Here is a 21673-nt window from a genome sequence, read left to right as displayed (position 1 = left end):
GTCCTGTTTGCGAACTTCTACATGGGTATCATCGAACAAAAGGTCTAACTCGCATGAACTTGAAACCGGCCATATACTGCAGGTATGTTGACGAGATTTTTACACAGGTTCCTGATGTTAGACATCTGCAGGAGCTGAAGGAGGCATTTGAGCGGAATTCTGTGTTGCGTTTCACTTACGAGATGGAGAAGGATGGGAAGCTGCCCTTTCTAGATGTAACAGTCATGGAAAGGAGCGGAGGTTTCCACACTGCAGTCTACACTAAGGAAACAAACATAGGAATGTGCCTCAATGTCAACAGTGACTACCCAGACAGGTACAAGAGGAGTGTTGTTAACGCTTATGTCGTCCGAGCTCTCAGCCACAGCTCAGGATGGAAGCAAGACGATGAAGAACTCTGTAGGGTAAGGCAGGGCCTATTCAACAACGGCTTCTATAATGGTTTCATTGAAGACATCATAAGAAGGAAGGTGAAACGCCATGCAACCTCTGAAGAGACAACTAACACAACACCTGTACCCCCTATTAGTCTATTTTACAGGAACTTCTTTTCCACAGCTCATAAAACAGAGGAAAGGATCCTGAAAGATATTGTTAACAGAAACGTTATCCCTACAGACAAAAATCAGAAGATACAATTGACGATTTACTATAATACCAAGAATACGGCCAACCTACTCATGAGAAACTCTCCAGACACAAAGCAGAACGCTTTAAAAGAGACCAATGTCGTCTATGCCTTCAAATGCCCACATTGGGACTGTAAGCCTCAAAGAACTCAGTATATAGGGAAGACAACAACATCTCTTTCCAGGCGATTAACGATGCATATGCATTAGGACTCCATTAAGGAACATATAATCTCTTCCCACAATCAGACCATCACCAGAGAAGTCCTAACAAAAAACACAGAAATCATCGATAGATACAGCGATAGCAGGCGGCTTGATATCTGCGAGGCACTACACATCAAGAAGTCAACACCAGCAATCAACAGCCAATTAATGCACAACTATATTCCGACAACTGCACATGTAGAACATTCACCAGGGCAACACCAACCAACAAATGGTCCAACTGGCACCGTAAAAGCCAGACCAGCCGACGAGGTCCTCTTCAATAGAGGCCGGTAAGTCCCCATGTCTCCTCAACAGGCGCACCACGTCCACACACGGGGGACAACACCCCCACAGCCGTCATGGACACCCTCCTCACACAGCCACTAGGGTGGAACTGGCGAGCGCTACGAACAACACGTCTGCACCCAACAGCCGCCAACGAGCCCCGGTAACACGCTACAACGTTAACACACGGTAAAACCTTACAACGGTAACACACTACAACGGTAACACACGGAAACACAAGGTAACACATTGGAACGGTAACACACTGCAACGGTGACACACGGTAACACACTGCAACGGTAACACACTTCAACTGTAACACACTACATCGGTAACACACTGCAACGGTAACACACTACAACGGTAACACACTACAACGGTAACACACTACATCGGTAACACACTACAACGGTAACACACTACATCGGTAACACACTGCAACGGTAACACACTACAACGGTAACACACTACATCAGTAACACACTACAACGGTAACACACTACATCGGTAACACACTGCAACGGTAACACACGGTAACATACTGTAACGGTGACACACGGTAACACACTACAACGGTAACACACTGCAACGGTAACATACTGCAACGGTAACACACTGCAACGGTAACACACTACATCGGTAACACACTGCAACGGTAACACACTACAACGGTAACACACTACAACGGTAACACACTACATCGGTAACACACTGCAACGGTAACACACTAAAACGGTAACACACTACAACGGTAACACACTACAACGGTAACACACTGCATCGGTAACACTCTACAACAGTAACACACTGCAACGGTAACACATTACAACGGTAACACACTACAACGGTAACACACTACAACGGTAACACACTACAACTGTAACACACTACATCGGTAACACACTGCAACGGTAACACACTAAAACGGTAACACACTACAACGGTAACACACTACAACGGTAACACACTGCATCGGTAACACTCTACAACAGTAACACACTGCAACGGTAACACATTACAACGGTAACACACTACAACGGTAACACACTTCAACTGTAACACACTACATCGGTAACACACTACATCGGTAACACACTACAACGGTAACACACTACAACGGTAACACACTACAACGGTAACACACTACAACGGTAACACACTACAACTGTAACACACAACAACGGTAACACACTACATCGGTAACACTCTACAACAGTAACACACTGCAACGGTAACACATTACAACGGTAACACACAGTAACTCACGGCAACGGTATCACACTGCAACGGTAACACACTACAACGGTAACACACTAAAACGGTAACACACTGCAACGGTAACACTCTACAACAGTAACACACTACAACGGTATCAAATTAAAAAGATAACACACTACAACGGTAACACATTACAACCGTAATACACGATAACGCAGTACAACGGTAACACATGGTAACTCACTGCAACGGTACCACACTGCAACGGTAACACACTGCAACGGTAACATACTGTAACTCACGGCAAAGGTAACACACGGTAACACACTGTAACGGTAACACACTGCAACGGTAACACATTACAACGGTAACACACTGTAACTCACGGCAAAGGTAACACACGGTAACACACTGTAACGGTAACACACTGCAACGGTAACACACTGTAACAGTAACACACTGCAACGGTAACACACGGTAACACACTGCAACGGTAACACACTGTAACGGTAACACACTGCAACGGTAACACACAGTAACACACTGCAACGGTAACACACTGCAACGGTAAAAAACTGCAACGGTAACACATCGTAACACACTGCAGTAGTGTGTTACGGTGTGTTACCGTAACACATCGCAGTGGGTTACAACAAGGCTTGTACAGAAGTTCTGCAGAAGGAAGCAACATTAGCTCACAGATTGAGAGCGAAGCTCCTGATCATGGGAGACCAAAATCATGGAGAGGTAAATTGGAAACCAAGGAATCCCCATGGCAGGGAAGAAACGTGGGGAGCAAAGATAGTAGATGTTATAGACAGGAATTTCCTAACACAATGTGAAGGAAGACACAATAGAAAGAGGAATGCATACACCGTGCCCATTAGATCTGATTTTCACCCACAACGTAGAAGACATCGAGAATTTGGGGCTTGAAGTACCTCTAGGGGCCAGTGACCATTGTGTCCTAGTCTTTGACTACATGATTGAACTCAAACTTGTGACCATGGGACAAGAGTTCTTGGAAAGGAGAGTTAACTACAGGTGGATAAGGGACTATCGGGGAGAAGTGCAGTGGGAGGAAGAAATTAGAGGAAAAACAGTCCAAGATATGAAGTACCTAGTTACACGGAAATGCCAGGAGGACGAAAAGAGATTTATACCAACAGTAAAGGTAAAAAGTAAGAGGGAATATAATAACCCATGGTTTAATAGACAGTGTCAGGAAGCAAAAATGAGAAGCAGAAGGGAGTGGAGGAAGTACAGAAGACAAAGGACAGAGGACAACAGGATCAGATGCAACCAAGCTCGGAACTGTTACATTAACATAAGGAGAACATCGGAAAGGAATTATGAGAAAGACATTGCTATTAAAGCGAAAAAAAGCAACCTAAATTACTACACAGCCATATAAGAAGCAAAATGTCGGTGAACGACTAAGTGACATGACTAAGAAAAACAGAGGGGACATACAGAAAGTGACAAGGAAATCTACGAAGTTTTGAATGCCAGTTTCTTTGGAGTGTTCACAACCGAGCCTGAGCGGCTTCCATTGTTAGAAGAGATTTCCTTAGATGAAAGACTATCAGATATAGTGATGACAGCAGAGGAGGTAATGAAACAGTTGTCAACACTGGACGCAACTAAAGGTGTTGGACCAGACAAAGTATCACCGTGGATTCTAAAAGAGGCATCGCAGGCTCTCAGCGTGCCTCTGGCAAGGATCTTTAATGAATCACTTATGTTGGAATAATTGCTCAATTGCTGGAAGAGGGCAAATGTCGTGCCGATCTTCAAGAAAGGTGATAGGGATGAGGCACTTAACTATAGACCTGTATCACTGACAAGCATCCCCTGTAAAATACTTGAAAGAATAATTAGGCTACGACTGGTTGCACACCTTGAGAACATTAGGTTTGTGAACAAACATCAACATGGGTTCTAGAAAGGGAAATCTTGCCTAACAAACCTTTTGGAATTCTAAGATAAAATGACGAGGATAGCGCAGGACAGAGCAGGTTGTGCAGACTGCGTATTTCTGGACTGCCAAAAAGAGTTTGATACAGTACCACACACATGAGACAGCTATTCAAACTTGAGAGGCAGGCAGGAGTGAGCGGAAAGGCCCTAGCATCGGTACGGAACTACCTAACAGGAAGGAGCCAGAGAGTTACGGTAAGGTGCGAGAAGTCGGACTGGCGAACAGTGACAAGTAAAGTACCTCAGGGATCGGTGCTGGGACCAATATTTTTTCTAATATACGTTAACGACATATTTACAGGAGTAGAATCCTAAATGTCGATGATCGCAGATGACGCAAAGTTGATGAGTAGAGTTGTGACAGATAAGGATTGTAGGATACTCCAAGAAGACGTAAACAGGTGGCAGGGATGGTCAGAGAAATGGCTACTGGGGCTCATCACGAGCAAATGTATAGTTATGGAAATGGGACTAGGTGATAGGAGGCCAAAGGAACAGTACACAATGAAGGGGAACTTCATTCAGAAACCTAAGTGAGAAGGCTTTTAGGGCGCTTTACACTGCCTACGTGAGACCAGTCTTAGAGTATGCCGCCCCATCATGGAGACCCCCACCTGAAGAAACATAAGAAAACTGGAAAAGGTTCAGAAGTTTGCAACGAGACTCGTTCCAGCGTTATGAGGGATGGAGTATGAAGAGCGCCTGGAGGAACTAAGTCTTACGACACTAGAAAAAAGAAGGGGGAGCGGGGATATGATAGGATCGTATAAAATACTCAGGGGAATTGACAGAGTGGACAGACAGAATGTTCACACGGAATAGCAACACAACGAGGGGACATGGGTGGAAGCTGGAAACTCGTATGAGCCAGAGAGATGTTAGGAAGTTGTATTTCAGTGTGAGAGTAGTGGAAAAATGGAATGCACTTATGGAGCAGGTTGTGGAAGCAAATTCTATTCATAATTTTAAAACTAGGTATGATAGGGAAATAGGACCGGAGTCAGTGCTGCAAACAACCGATGGCTCGAAAGGAGGGATCCAGTAGTCAATGCTCGATCCTGCAAAGACAATTAGGTGAGTACAAATAGATGAGTACACTGCAACGTTAAAACACTAATAAACTACAACAGTATCACACGGTAACACACTACAACGGTAACACACAGCAACGGTAACACACTACAGGGGCCTCGTAGCCTGGTGGATAGCGCGCATGACTCGTAATTCTGTGGCGCGGGTTCGATTCCCGCACGAGGCAGAAACAAATGGGCAAAGTTTCTTTCACCCTAAGTGCCCCTGTTACCTAGCAGTAAATAGGTACCTGGGAGTTAGTCAGCTGTCACGGGCTGCTTCCTGGGGTGTGTGTGTGTGTGTGTGTGAGGTGTGGGAAAAAAAAAATTGTTAGTAAACAGTTGATTGACAGTTGAAAGGCGGGCCGAAAGAGCAAAGCTCAACCCCCGCAAAACACAACTAGTAAACACAACTAGTAAACTACAACTGGTGCACACGGTAACACACTGCAATGGTAATACACTTCAACGGTAACACACTGCAACGGTAACACACGGTCATACCCTGCAACGGTAACACACGGTAACACACAACGACGGTAATACACTTAGAGTAAAAATGACTAACAATTCAAAGACATTACGAGCAGATCATCAAGTTTGGTTAAGACTAGAAACCAAGCTAACGTCGTTTGAAATAAGGGTAAAAGGGATCGCTGCGTGTATGCTGACCAAGATATTGACTAGACCTAGAATCAATTCACTTAAAGATATAATCACTGGAGCACTAACTCTGGACAGAAGAGCCTCCAATAGCAACAGGTGGACCTATTGTGCGATAAACACCATCAATATATTAGATATAACAAACACAGTCACTGAGAAGGGTGTCGACAAAATACATGCAGACTTTGTTATGCAAGCCCCTTGGGAATCTCTGCCAGCAGACTTTAAGATTATGGTTATTGAAGGAAAAATGAATCAGACAAATCCTCATCTGCTACGTAACATTGCACAGATGCATATAGAAGCAAACATGGCATCCGACAGCTTCACTTACTTCACAGATGGATCAGTAGACCAGCAGGGACAAGAAACCGGAGCTGCAGTTAAAGCAGGAAACTCTGTAAATAGTGGGAGGCTCTCAAATGGGTGTTCGACTTTACAAACAGATATGCTAGCCATTCAAAAGGCTTTGGAACATGCTCTTGCTCAACACCGAAAACATGTTATCATACATACAGATTCGAGAACCGCCATTGAAACCTTGCAACATGAACACATTTGTGATAACTTACATCTGATCACAAATGTCATATCATTAATGCAAACACTCAAACGACAAGGCCGACGGGTACTTTTCAACTGGGTGCCAAGTCATGTGGGAATAATAGGAAATGACATTGCAGACGAAGCTGCAAAACTTGCAACTAAGAGAAGAAATGTAGACATTTACATACCACAAAGTCTATCACAGATTAAGAAAGTAATTAGGAACAGAGCAATGCAACAGATGTACAGTGACCACAACACAGCAGTTGCAACATCAGGATCTGCGGGTTGGTACAAGAATTCAACCAACTACGAACCACTTAGTTTGATGAAAGGGAGCAGTAGAGCAACAGAAGTGCACTTACATCGCATCAGGCTTGGACACCCATGTGCATGGGAAATAGGCTTACAGGTTCCGGAAGATGAAAGGAAATGTCAACACTGTGGAGAAATGCCCGACAGACCACTGGAACATTATCTAACATAGTGCATAGTTACAAACCCATTAAGATTTCAACTTAGATTCAACAAAGCAGAAGAAGTTGTTAAACACATATGGCAAAATCTTACTGAAGCGACCATACGAGTCATAAATACTCATACTCCGCCCAAGTAAAACAGAAACAAGCAACACTTAGTGGGCCAGCCAAAGGTTTAGGGCCCGCGCAGGAATATCCCTGAAAAAAAAAATCAAGTTTGGTAACTTGACAGACTAGAAGCAAATAAACTATGTCTTCCACTGTGGATTCGGTCTCTCATCAAGGGCCCCGTGCGGATTTGTTCACTTCTATTACTTTTATCAATATACTAGCCGTAATAATATTAAGCTGAGTAGCAGAAGCAACGTCAGCTTTACAACAGAGGACAACCTTACACCTTTCAGTAGATATGGACGCCTACTTAAAAGAAGAAGAAAATAAACAGACAGAACTGGGAATGAAAGACAAGATCTTCGGGAATACCTTTACAGACCAAAGTGTTGGTGAGTAGAAGGGTTGGAGAAGATATCAAATGATGCTCTACATAAAATATTAGCATAAACAGTCTATGTACTGAAAACATAGTTCTCAATCATATTATACATAGTCTCTATTATATTCTCTATGATTTTGTACTCACCAGCACACCGTAATCCACTACCAAGTAACTATTCTCCCTCTCCCTCCGTGTCTCACATTCCTTCAACCACCACCTAGTTTCAGAGGTTGTCTTGCCTCCTGCAGCAGGTGACTGCTACAGACGGCGACGCGGGAGAGTATGGACTCCTGCGGTATAGCCTCTCTGGTGATGGCGTCTCCAGCGACGAATCAAGGTCCGCTTTCGCCATTGACCCTCTGACGGGGGCCATCCGCTTGCTGAGGGTGAGTTTGTGTTCAGACTTGTGTTTTGAGAGGGTGAATGAAGAACAGAAGAGAGGGGAATTAATATTAACGAAAACAGAGAGAGAAAGGCAGAGGGAGGGATTGACTGGAAGGAAGTGAAATGCTAATGATGACATTTACTTAAATGTAATGGGTAGAGAGAATTGGTGGAGGGAAGGAAAGAAAGAGAGAGTGATGAATGGGAAAACGAAGTTAGAGTTGCACAGATAACGAGAAAAAAAGACAGACAACGAAAAAAGGCTAAAAATAACGACTGTTTGGAGTTAACAATCAGAAACTATGACAAATAATTCAAGTTTTGTTCAAAATGCCGGCAAATGGGGCAGCCTGAGGCGTAGGGACCGCGGAGGAAACATTCTAAAAATTAATCATCTTTCAAAAGAGACCTCGACCCCTTAGTTAATGTGAAATTTCCATTCATTATATTTATCGGACGCAAACACAAGGACCCGTAATGTAGTTACCAGTTACCTCATTACAAGGGCCTAAAAGCTAGTTACTACCAGACTCCAACAAAAGTGACAGTCGCCAGCTAGCGAAGAGAGAGAGAGAGAGAGAGAGAGAGAGAAACGTGCATGAGACATAGAGATTAGAAATGTCAAATCTTGTTATGAACTGGAATTGATATTGTCATATATTTTAAATTATATTGCGTATATCTATTTATTTTTAGGATATATATATATATATATATATATATATATATATATATATATATATATATATATATATATATATATATATATATATATATATATTCGCCAAAACAGCTTGGGTTTGGCATTCCTCAAGGGTGTGAGGCAGCGGCTCATGCAGCTAGAGCCTACATTGCCAACATTACGGATGAAAAAGCCCTGATAAAGCTGGACTTCAAAAATGCTTTCAATCTGGTTAGAAGGGATGCAGTACTCAGTGCAGTTCATCGCCTTTTTCCTTCCCTCTACCCGTTTGCAAACTCATGCTACAGCAAGAATCTAACTCTGCTTTTTGGGGAACATGAAATTGAATCACAAGAAGGTGTCCAACAGGGTGACCCCCTTGCTCCTTTTCTGTTCTGCCTAGTCATCAAAGAAGTCACCGATAACCTGTCCAATGAGCTCAACATTTGGTTTTTGGACGATGGTACTCCAGCCAGCTCCCCAGCCTCACTCTTGGACGACATAAGAATAATTCAGGAGCAAGCCTAGGCCTCACCCTGAACCCTTCCAAGTGCGAAATAACCTCCACCAACTAGCACATAATAGAGCAAATAAAAGTTGTTTTGCCTGACATTCATACAACCAACCCTGAGGACAGCACACTCTTAGGTGTTCCTCTTGGAAAGAACGCCATCGACGATTTCCTTGGTAAGAAGATCACTGACCTGAAGAGGATGAACGAGAGGATTGAAGACATCGATGCTCATGATGCACTTTACCTCATCACCAGATGCTTGTCTCTCCCCAGGCTGACCTACTTTCTAAGATGTTCGCCATCTTTCAACAATATTAAATTAGAAGAGTACGACAGCTTGCTGAAGTCAACACTAGAAAAAGCCCTCAATCTTTCCCTCAGCGACTCACAGTGGAAACAGGCCTCCCTTCCTGTCAGACTCGGGGGCCTTGGCGTGCGCACAGTAACACAAATTGTTGTACCAGCGTTCCTGTCCTCTTCAGTGGGGTCTGACAACTTGATGAAGGAAATCCTACCTGAGCACCTAGTTCAACAGGCAGGGGTACATGATCCCAGCTTCACAGACTGCACAACCAAATGGGTCTCTCTCGCAGGACAAGCATCCCAACCACCGCCTTCTGAGGCCCATAAGCAATCCAGCTTGGTCAGCAATCCCCATTGCCGACCAAGAAGCTGCGACTTTGTTAGAAGCTGCGGTAACACCACATGACACTGCCAGACATAGAGCTGTAGCAGCTCCCCATGCAGGTGATTTCCTATTAGCAATCCCAATGTCAGCAACCGGCACCCATCTCACACCGCAGGCCCTCCGACTTGCCGTGGCTCTCAGCCTCGCTGTCCCAATCCACACCGAATACAGGTGTATTTGCGGCGAGGCAGAGGCCGACAGGTACGGACGGCATGGCCTTCTCTGCCAAAGGACAGGAGGATGGCATGCAAGACACGGCGAGGTCAATGACATTATTAAGAGAAGACTTACCACAGCCAGTTGTCCAGCAGAGAGAGAGCTCCGTTACCTAATGTCCCACAACTCTGATGAACCTGTCGGTCGCCCAGACGGAATCACGGTGAACCCCTGGAAGAATGGTAGACAGTTGGTGTGGGACTACACTTGCGTTTCAACTTTGGCCAATACCTATGTTGACTTCAGTGCTACACAAGCAGGAGGAGCTGCCAATCACGGGGAAGGGGCCAAGTCACGTAAATACAGAGACCTTGAGCACCACTACAATATTTGTCCCCATTGACTCGGAGACACTTGGTGCCTGGGGTAAAAGGGCTGCTAGTTTTTGATGGAGTTGGGGGTCAAAGCTAATCGAAACAACTAGAGACTCTAGAGCTGCCAGTTTTCTTTTTCAGCGCCTTAGTGTGGCAATCCAGAGAGGAAATGCTCACTGCATCCATGGTTCCTGCCCACCATCTGAGGAGCTGGAGGAGCTATTCAGCTAGTGACAAGCAGCCTTGTATCCTGCATGTAATTAATATTGTAACTTTTTTTGTGTAATGACATTTTCAAATAAAGTTAGATAAATATACACACATACCAAAAGAATAGGGGTGGTAAGGGAAGAAAATATCAAAGTGTTCAGTGAGGATCCACAAGGTCTTCTCTAAGTATTCTTTATTTTCTTCACCGAGGCTACGGGTCCCTACACTTGCACCAGAGGTGGTACCCCTTCTATTATATATATATATATATATATATATATATATATATATATATATATATATATATATATATATATATATATATATATATATATATATATAACTGAAAACTCACACCCCAGAAGTGACTCGAACCCATACTCCCACAACTGGTATGTACAGGGACGCCTTAATCCGCTTGACCATCACGACCGGACATAAGGAAGTGATAGCCAAGGCTATATGAACCACTTCCCCGCCGGCACTCGGATGGTAATCTTGGGCATAGCATTTTATCAAATCACCTCATTCTTTGGGGCACACGTGAGGAACACAAATGCAAACAAGCCTGAATGGTCCCCAGGACTATATACAACTGAAAACTCACACCCCAGAAGTGACTCGAACCCATACTCCCACAACTGGTATGTACAGGGACGCCTTAATCCGCTTGACCATCACGACCGGACATAAGGAAGTGATAGCCAAGGCTATATGAACCACTTCCCCGCCGGCACTCGGATGGTAATCTTGGGCATAGCATTTTATCAAATCACCTCATTCTTTGGGGCACACGTGAGGAACACAAATGCAAACAAGCCTGAATGGTCCCCAGGACTATATACAACTGAAAACTCACACCCCAGAAGTGACTCGAACCCATACTCCCACAACTGGTATGTACAGGGACGCCTTAATCCGCTTGACCATCACGACCGGACATAAGGAAGTGATAGCCAAGGCTATATGAACCACTTCCCCGCCGGCACTCGGATGGTAATCTTGGGCATAGCATTTTATCAAATCACCTCATTCTTTGGGGCACACGTGAGGAACACAAATGCAAACAAGCCTGAATGGTCCCCAGGACTATATACAACTGAAAACTCACACCCCAGAAGTGACTCGAACCCATACTCCCACAACTGGTATGTACAGGGACGCCTTAATCCGCTTGACCATCACGACCGGACATAAGGAAGTGATAGCCAAGGCTATATGAACCACTTCCCCGCCGGCACTCGGATGGTAATCTTGGGCATAGCATTTTATCAAATCACCTCATTCTTTGGGGCACACGTGAGGAACACAAATGCAAACAAGCCTGAATGGTCCCCAGGACTATATACAACTGAAAACTCACACCCCAGAAGTGACTCGAACCCATACTCCCACAACTGGTATGTACAGGGACGCCTTAATCCGCTTGACCATCACGACCGGACATAAGGAAGTGATAGCCAAGGCTATATGAACCACTTCCCCGCCGGCACTCGGATGGTAATCTTGGGCATAGCATTTTATCAAATCACCTCATTCTTTGGGGCACACGTGAGGAACACAAATGCAAACAAGCCTGAATGGTCCCCAGGACTATATACAACTGAAAACTCACACCCCAGAAGTGACTCGAACCCATACTCCCACAACTGGTATGTACAGGGACGCCTTAATCCGCTTGACCATCACGACCGGACATAAGGAAGTGATAGCCAAGGCTATATGAACCACTTCCCCGCCGGCACTCGGATGGTAATCGTGTTCCTCACGTGTGCCCCAAAGAATGAGGTGATTTGATAAAATGCTATGCCCAAGATTACCATCCGAGTGCCGGCGGGGAAGTGGTTTGTTTGAGGCTTGTTTGCATTTGTGTTCCTCACGTGTGCCCCAAAGAATGAGGTGATTTGATAAAATGCTATGCCCAAGATTACCATCCGAGTGCCGGCGGGGAAGTGGTTCATATAGCCTTGGCTATCACTTCCTTATGTCCGGTCGTGATGGTCAAGCGGATTAAGGCGTCCCTGTACATACCAGTTGTGGGAGTATGGGTTCGAGTCACTTCTGGGGTGTGAGTTTTCAGTTGTATATAGTCCTGGGGACCATTCAGGCTTGTTTGCATATATATATATATATATATATATATATATATATATATATATATACATATATATATGGTTTCGTCGAAGACATCATAAGAAGGAAAGTGAAAAGCCATGCAACGTCTGAAGAGACAACTAACACAACACCTATACCCCCTATTAGACTACTTTACAGGAACTTCTTTTCCACAGCTCATAAAACGGAGGAAAGGGTCCTGAAAGATATTGTTAATAGAAACGTTATCCCTACAGACAAAAATCAGAGGATACAACTGACGATTTACTATAAAACCAGAAAAACGGCCAGCCTACTCATGAGAAACTCTCCAGACACAAAACAGAACGCTTTAAAAGAGACTAACGTCGTCTATGCCTTCAAATGCCCACTTGGGGACTGTAAGCTCCAAAAAACCCAGTATATAGGCAAGACAACAACATCTCTTTCTAGGCGTTTAACGATGCATAAGCAACAGGGCTCCATTAAGGAACATATAATCTCTTCCCACAACCAAACCATCGCCAGAGAAATCCTAGTAAACAACACAGAAATCATCGATAGATACAGCGATAGCAGGCGGCTTGACGTTTGCGAGGCACTACACATCAAGAAGTCAACACCAGCAATCAACAGCCAATTATTGCACAACTATATTCTACCCACCTCAAGACTCCGCTCCAATATAGAAGCATCAAGAAATATGGACCAATAGGCTTTCTACAAACACTTCTATTCAATATCCATTGTTTCGTGTTCTGTCTTGTGTTGATGAAATTAATACCCTATTAATACCACATTTTGTTCTGTCTTGTGTTAATGCCACATCACCCCTTCCACCTCACTCAAATGTAGATATAAAATCGGAGATACGTAAGTTCTATTCAGTTGTGTATTTGTGAACTAAAGTCTTTGAAAATGTAATAAGTTTTACGAAACGCGCCCGTGTCGCGTCAGACTAGAAATAAAAATGAATTTTGGAGAATTGATTTTTTATTTACCTCCAACAGTGAAGCGTAATGTACGAAAGATTGAGAAAATTCGTGTTAGAATTATTAATCTTACTTTTTCGGTCATATTTAATAATATATGTCTACAGGAAAGACTGCTACCAAAATATACTAACATATATATATATATATATATATATATATATATATATATATATATATATATATATATATATATATATATATATATATATATATATTAGTATATTTTGGTAGCAGTCTTTCCTGTAGACATATATTATTAAATATGACCGAAAAAGTAAGATTAATAATTCTAACACGAATTTTCTCAATCTTCCGTACATTATGCTTCACTGTTGGAGGTAAATCAAAAATCACTTCTCCAAAATTCATTTTTATTTCTAGTCTGACGCGACACGGGCGCGTTTCGTAAAACTTATTACATTTTCAAAGACTTCACAAATACACAACTGATTAGAACTTGCGTTTCCCTGATTTTATATCTACATTTTGAGTGAGGTGGGAAGGGTGATGTGGCATTACATTTGAGTGAGGTGGGAAGGATGATGTGGCATTAACACAAGACAGAACACTAGAGGATATTAATAGGGTATTAAAAGTATCAACACAAGACAGAACAGAAACAATGGGTATTGAATAGAAGTGTTTGTAGAAAGCCTATTGGTCCATATTTCGTGATGCTTCTATATTGGAGCGGAGTCTTGAGGTGGGTAGAATATAGTTGTGCAATAATTGGCTGTTGATTGCTGGTGTTGACTTCTTGATGTGTAGTGCCTCGCAAACGTCAAGCCGCCTGCTATCGCTGTATCTATCGATGATTTCTGTGTTGTTTACTAGGATTTCTCTGGCGATGGTTTGGTTATGGGAAGAGATTATATGTTCCTTAATGGAGCCCTGTTGTTTATGCATCGTTAAACGCCTAGAAAGAGATGTTGTTGTCTTGCCTATATACTGGGTTTTTTGGAGCTTACAGTCCCCAAGTGGGCATTTGAAGGCATAGACGACGTTAGTCTCTTTTAAAGTGTTCTGTTTCGTGTCTGGAGAGTTTCTCATGAGTAGGCTGGCCGTTTTTCTGGTTTTATAGTAAATCGTCAGTTGTATCCTCTGATTTTTGTCTGTAGGGATAACGTTTCTATTAACAATATCTTTCAGGACCCTTTCCTCTGTTTTATGAGCTGTGGAAAAGAAGTTCCTGTAAAATAGTCTAATAGGGGGTATAGGTGTTGTGTTAGTTGTCTCTTCGGAGGCAACTAACACAACCTCCGAAGAGACAACTAACACAACACCTATACCCCCTATTAGACTATTTTACAGGAACTTCTTTTCCACAGCTCATAAAACAGAGGAAAGGGTCCTGAAAGATATTGTTAATAGAAACGTTATCCCTACAGACAAAAATCAGAGGATACAACTGACGATTTACTATAAAACCAGAAAAACGGCCAGCCTACTCATGAGAAACTCTCCAGACACGAAACAGAACGCTTTAAAAGAGACTAACGTCGTCTATGCCTTCAAATGCCCACTTGGGGACTGTAAGCTCCAAAAAACCCAGTATATAGGCAAGACAACAACATCTCTTTCTAGGCGTTTAACGATGCATAAACAACAGGGCTCCATTAAGGAACATATAATCTCTTCCCATAACCAAACCATCGCCAGAGAAATCCTAGTAAACAACACAGAAATCATCGATAGATACAGCGATAGCAGGCGGCTTGACGTTTGCGAGGCACTACACATCAAGAAGTCAACACCAGCAATCAACGGCCAATTATTGCACAACTATATTCTACCCACCTCAAGACTCCGCTCCAATATAGAAGCATCAAGAAATATGGACCAATAGGCTTTCTACAAACACTTCTATTCAATACCCATTGTTTCTGTTCTGTCTTGTGTTGATACTTTTAATACCCTATTAATATCCTCTAGTGTTCTGTCTTGTGTTAATGCCACATCATCCTTCCCACCTCACTCAAATGTAATGCCACATCACCCTTCCCACCTCACTCAAAATGTAGATATAAAATCAGGGAAACGCAAGTTCTAATCAGTTGTGTATTTGTGGTCTTTGAAAATGTAATAAGTTTTACGAAACGCGCCCGTGTCGCGTCAGACTAGAAATAAAAATGAATTTTGGAGAAGTGATTTTTGATTTACCTCCAACAGTGAAGCATAATGTACGAAAGATTGAGAAAATTCGTGTTAGAATTATTAATCTTACTTTTTCGGTCATATTTAATAATATATATATATATATATATATATATATATATATATATATATATATATATATATATATATATATGTATATATATAAATATTAGTGGTATTATTTATTTAGTCTTATTTATTATTATATTATATACTTATTATTTAAATATTAGGTATTATTTTAATACAAATGGAAATAACAATAAATAAACATATAAAAGAAAAAAGATCATTAACAATTGTTTGAAGAATTAAAAGAGGAGAAAGAAGACCAATAATAATATTATTTATTTAATTATTAATATTTAATAACATTAATATTATTATGAAAGCCTCCCAACAGAAGAAATTGGAGGCTTTCTTGTGTATTTTAAAATTAAAATACAATTAATTGTGTATTTCCAATTAAAACATAAATTGACATTGATAAAAACTAATTTATGTTTTAATTAGAAATACACAATTAATTGTATTTTAATTTTAAAATACACAAGAAAGCCTCCAATTTCTTCTGTTGGGAGGCTTCTATAATAATAATAATGTTAATAAATATTATTAATTAAATAAATAATTTTATTATTGGTCTTTTTTATCTTCTTTTAATTCTTCATATAATAGTTAATGATTTTTTTTCTCTTATATGTTTATTTATTGTTATTTCCATTTGTATTAAAATTTTTAACAACATTCATATTATTACTCAAAAAAATCACAATAACCTGATATGTCAAATGAATTAATCCACAAGGGCCGTGGTGGGTTCGAACCCATCACGGAGAGAGAGAGAGAGAGAGAGAGAGAGAGAGAGAGAGAGAGAGAGAGAGAGAGGAGACCAACACGACCGAGAAAGCAACACAAAAACAGAAGGATAGAGAAAGTTATCTAACAACGTATTCCCTAAGTTATCTAGTGTCCCATGGCTGTCTCGTGGACGGACGGGCGGAAGACTTTGTCGTGGAGATCTTAAAGAGTTTTGGCAGGATCTTGAAGCCGCATTTAACTTATATCTACTGTAAGGTGTGAGGTTGTCCCTGTTGTAAAGCTGACGTTGCTTCTACTACTTTGGCTAATACTATTACTGCTCCTATATTGATAACAATAATATGAGTGAACAAATCCACAAGGGCCTTGATGAGAGCCCAAATCCACAGTGGAAGCGTCGGGATCCTCATGGGGAACAGTAGCACTCCAGGCAGCACTTCTTGTGACCATGTCGTGGTACAGCTGACTACAGTTCACTCTCTCTCACTCTCTCTCTCTCTCTCTCTCTCTCTCTCTCTCTCTCTCTCTCTCTCTCTCTCTCTCTCTCTCTCTCTCTCTCACTCTCTCTCACTCTCTCTCACTATCTTTCCCTCTCTCTCTCTCTTTCTCTCTCAGAAAGGTAATAACACTATTAATTTTGATCTTCCATACTGCAGAAATATTGAAAGGAGACATTCCAGCCAGATGCATTCTGAAAATAACAGAGAAAGATCACCTACGTTCCCCATCTAAGCGTCTAATGCAGTTTCATACCATATTGCCTGACGGAGGAGGCAACTATAAGGAGATCAAGGGCATCCTTATTAACATTAAAGCATCAATTTTTAGCAAATTATGCACAATAAACACTGTGAAATCTAATACAAAATTCTTTCAGTAAGCGGATATTCTCTTCCGTAAACTGTGAGCTGAAAATAAAATCAGGATTGATTTAATTTCCATCTAGGTCTGTAAAAGCCATTCCGGTGGACTCACAGACTCAGAGATACTCTCGCATTGCACAGACTCGCGGACTCGAACGGTCGTACAGTCGCCGAGGCTCGCTGATTCAGACAGCATTCCAGCGACACGGAATTCGCGTTTCGTGAAGCTGGAACATTTATTTTACTAAATGCAAATTACAAGAGCACGAAGGAACTCTCATCCCATAATGGATTGTTGTCGTGTTTTTTAAATTGCATTAACAGTGTTGGTCTGTCTTATTTCTCTCTGATGAATGAAATGGGAATGTTCCTGCCCGGTTGGGAATGTTGGAGACCCTTATCTTCAAGCATGTTGACCTCTCAGCATGGAACACTTTGGCCACCCAGCAGGGGGCACCTTGGCCTCCCAGCAGGGGGGCACCTTGGCCACCCAGCAGGGGGCATCTTGGCCTCCCAGCAGGGGGGCACCTTGGCCACCCAGCAGGGGGCATCTTGGCCTCCCAGCAGGGGGGCATCTTGGCCACCCAGCAGGGGGCATCTTGGCCACCCAGCAGGGGGCACCTTGGCCACCCAGCAGGGGGCACCTTGGCCACCCAACAGGGGGCACCTTGGCCTCCCAGCAGGGGGCATCTTGGCCACCCAGCAGGGGGCACCTTGGCCACCCAGCAGGGGGCACCTTGGCCACCCAGCAGGGGGCACCTTGGCCACCCAGCAGGGGACACCTTGGCCACCCAGCAGGGGGCACCTTGGCCTCCCAGCAGGGGGCATCTTGGCCACCCAGCAGGGGGCACCTTGGCCACCAAGCAGGGGGGCACCTTGGCCACCCAGCAGGGGGCACCTTGGCCACCCAGCAGGGGGCATCTTGGCCACCAAGCAGGGGGGCACCTTGGCCACCCAGCAGGGGGCACCTTGGCCACCAAGCAGGGGGGCATCTTGGCCTCCCAGCAGGGGGCATCTTGGCCACCCAGCAGGGGGCACCTTGGCCACCAAGCAGGGGGGGCATCTTGGCCTCCCAGCAGGGGGCATCTTGGCCACCCAGCAGGGGGCACCTTGGCCACCCAGCAGGTGGCACCTTGGCCACCCAGCAGGGGGCACCTTGGCCACCCAGCAGGGGGCACTTTGGCCTCCCAGCAGGGGGCATCTTGGCCACCCAGCAGAGGGCACCTTGGCAACCCAGCAGGGGGCACCTTGGCCTCCCAGCAGGGGGCATCTTGGCCTCCCAGCAGGGGGCACCTTGGCCACCCAGCAGGGGGCACCTTGGCCTCCCAGCAGGGGGCACCTTGGCCACCCAGCAGGGGGCACCTTGGCCACCCAGCAGGTGGCACCTTGGCCACCCAGCAGGGGGCACCTTGGCCACCCAGCAGGGGGCACCTTGGCCACCCAGCAGGGGGCACCTTGGCCACCCAGCAGGGGGACACCTTGGCCACCCAGCAGGGGGCACCTTGGCCTCCCAGCAGGGGGCACCTTGGCCACCCAGCAGGGGGCACCTTGGCCACCCAGCAGGGGGCACCTTGGCCACCCAGCAGGGGGCACCTTGGCCACCAAGCAGGGGGCACCTTGGCCACCCAGTAAGGGTGGTTATCTTGAGATGGTTTTCTTGAGATGATTTCGGGGCTTTAGTGTCCCCGCGGCCCAGTCCTCGACCAGTCCTCCACCCCCAGGAAGCAGCCCGTGACAGCTGACTAACACCCAGGTACCTATTTTACTGCTAGGTAACAGGGGCATAGAGTGAAAGAAACTCTACCAATTGTTTTTCGCCGGCGTCTGGGATCGAACCCGGGACCACAGGATCACAAGTCCAGTGTGCTGTCCGCTCGGCCGACCGGCTCCGTGGTACGTTCAGATGTATTTTATTATCTAAATAAACATACTTTAACTTGAACTTGATGGTCGAGGATCGAACGCCGACAATCAAGAAACGCGGACGTCGTTGTATCTTCTAAACAGAGATCGGACCACGGGGGACATTGATCCCCGGAATCAATACAAGTAATTAAAAAAAGAAGGCACCAAGCCGCCCGGGGATACTATGGGACAACGAAATCAAAGGTCGTTATGATCAAGTTAATCCCTTCACCACCTTCCCTGCCCTTCACCACCTTCCCTGCCCTTCACCACCTTCCCTGCCCTTCACCACCTTCCCTGCCCTTCACCACCTTCCCTGCCCTTCACCACCTTCCCTGCCCTTCACCACCTTCCCTGCCCTTCACCACCTTCCCTGCCCTTCACCACCTTCCCTGCCCTTCACCACCTTCCCTGCCCTTCACCACCTTCCCTGCCCTTCACCACCTTCCCTGCCCTTCACCACCTTCCCTGCCCTTCACCACCTTCCCTGCCCTTCACCACCTTCCCTGCCCTTCACCACCTTCCCTGTCCTTCACCACCTTCCCTGCCCTTCACCACCTTCCCTGCCCTTCACCACCTTCCCTGCCCTTCACCACCATCCCTGCCCTTCACCACCTTCCCTGCCCTTCACCACCTTCCCTGCCCTTCACCATCTTCCCTGCCCTTCACCACCTCCCCTGCCCTTCACCACCTTCCCACCCTTCACCACCTTCCCTGCCCTTCACCACCTTCCCTGCCCTTCACCACCTTCCCTGCCCTTCACCACCTTCCCTGCCCTTCACCTCCTTCCCTACCCTTCACCACCTTCCCTGCCCTTCGCCACCTTCCCTGCCCTTCACCACCTTCCCTGCCCTTCATCACCTTCCCTGCCCTTCACCACCTTCCCTGCCCTTCACCTCCTTCCCTACCCTTCACCACCTTCCCTACCCTTCACCACCTTCCCTGCCCTTCACCACCTTCCCTGCCCTTCACCCCCTTCCCTGCCCTTCACCACCTTCCCTGCCCTTCACCACCTCCTCTGCCCTTCACCACCTTCCCTGCCCTTCACCACTTTCCATGCCCTTCACCACCTTCCCTGCCCTTCACCACCTTCCCTGCCCTTTACCACATTCCCTGCCCTTCACCACCTTCCCTGCCCTTCCTCACCTTCCCTGCCCTTCACCACCTTCCCTGCCCTTCACCTCCTCTGCCCTTTACCACCTTCCCTGCCCTTCACCACCTTTCCTGCCCTTCACCACCTCCTCTGCCCTTTACCACCTTCCCTGCCCTTCACCACCTTCCCTGCTCTTCACCTCCTTCCCTGCCCTTCACCACCTTCCCTGCCCTTCACCACCTTCCCTGCCCTTCACCACCTTCCCTGCCCTTCACCACCTTCCCTGCCCTTCACCACCTTCCCTGCCCTTCACCACCTTCCCTGCCCTTCACCACCTCCTCTGCCCTTTACCACCTTCCCTGCCCTTCACCACCTTCCCTGCTCTTCACCTCCTTCCCTGCCCTTCACCACCTCCCCTACCCTTCACCACCTTTCCTGCCCTTTACCACCTCCCCTACCCTTCACCACCTCCTCTGCCCTTCACCACCTCCTCTGCCCTTCACCACCTCCTCTGCCCCTCACCACCTTCCCTACCATTCACCACTTCCCTCGGAACGGAACTGCCCCTCATCACCTTCCCTGCCCTTCACCACCTTCCCTGCCCTTCACCATCTTCCCTGCCCTTCACCGCCTTCCCTGCCCTTCACCACCTTCCCTGCCCTTCACCACCTTCCCTGTCCTTCACCACCTTCCTTGCCCTTCACCATCTTCCCTCCCCTTCACCATCTTCCCTGCCCTTCACCACCTTCCCTGCCCTTCACCATCTTCCCTGCCCTTCACCGCCTTCCTTGCTCTTCACCATCTTCCCTGCCCTTCACCACCTTCCCTGCCCTTCATCACCTTCCCTGCCCTTCACCACCTTCCCTGCCCTTCACCACATTCCCTGCCCTTCACCACCTTCCCTGCCCTTCACCACGTTGCCTGCCCTTCATCACCTCCCCTGCCCTTCACCACCTTCCCTACCTTTCACCACCTTTTCTGCTCTTCACCACTTTCCCTGCCCTTAACCACCTTCCCTGCCCTTCACCACCTTCCCTGCCCTTCACCAACTTCCCTGCCCTTCACCACCTTGCCTGCCCTTCACCATCTTCCCTGCCCTTCACCACCTTCCCTGCCCTTCACCATCTTCCCGGCCCTTCACCACCTTCCCTGCCCTTCAC

The 21673-nt window shown here is 45.6% G+C and overlaps 1 protein-coding gene across 1 annotated transcript in view; it reads left to right on the top strand.

Annotated features, from left to right (window-relative positions):
• LOC138349713 (putative neural-cadherin 2) overlaps positions 1-21673 on the top strand; it is a 419993-nt gene that overhangs the window by 97422 nt on the left and 300898 nt on the right. Inside the window, exon 4 of the mRNA XM_069339617.1 lies at positions 7828-7965. Coding sequence (XP_069195718.1) covers positions 7828-7965 — 138 coding nt within the window. The remainder of the gene's footprint in view (positions 1-7827; positions 7966-21673) is intronic.

The sequence above is a fragment of the Procambarus clarkii genome, chromosome 42, assembly GCF_040958095.1.
Source record: "Procambarus clarkii isolate CNS0578487 chromosome 42, FALCON_Pclarkii_2.0, whole genome shotgun sequence".
Lineage (NCBI taxonomy): Eukaryota > Metazoa > Arthropoda > Malacostraca > Decapoda > Cambaridae > Procambarus > Procambarus clarkii.
This window is presented reverse-complemented; position numbering and strand designations above follow the sequence as displayed.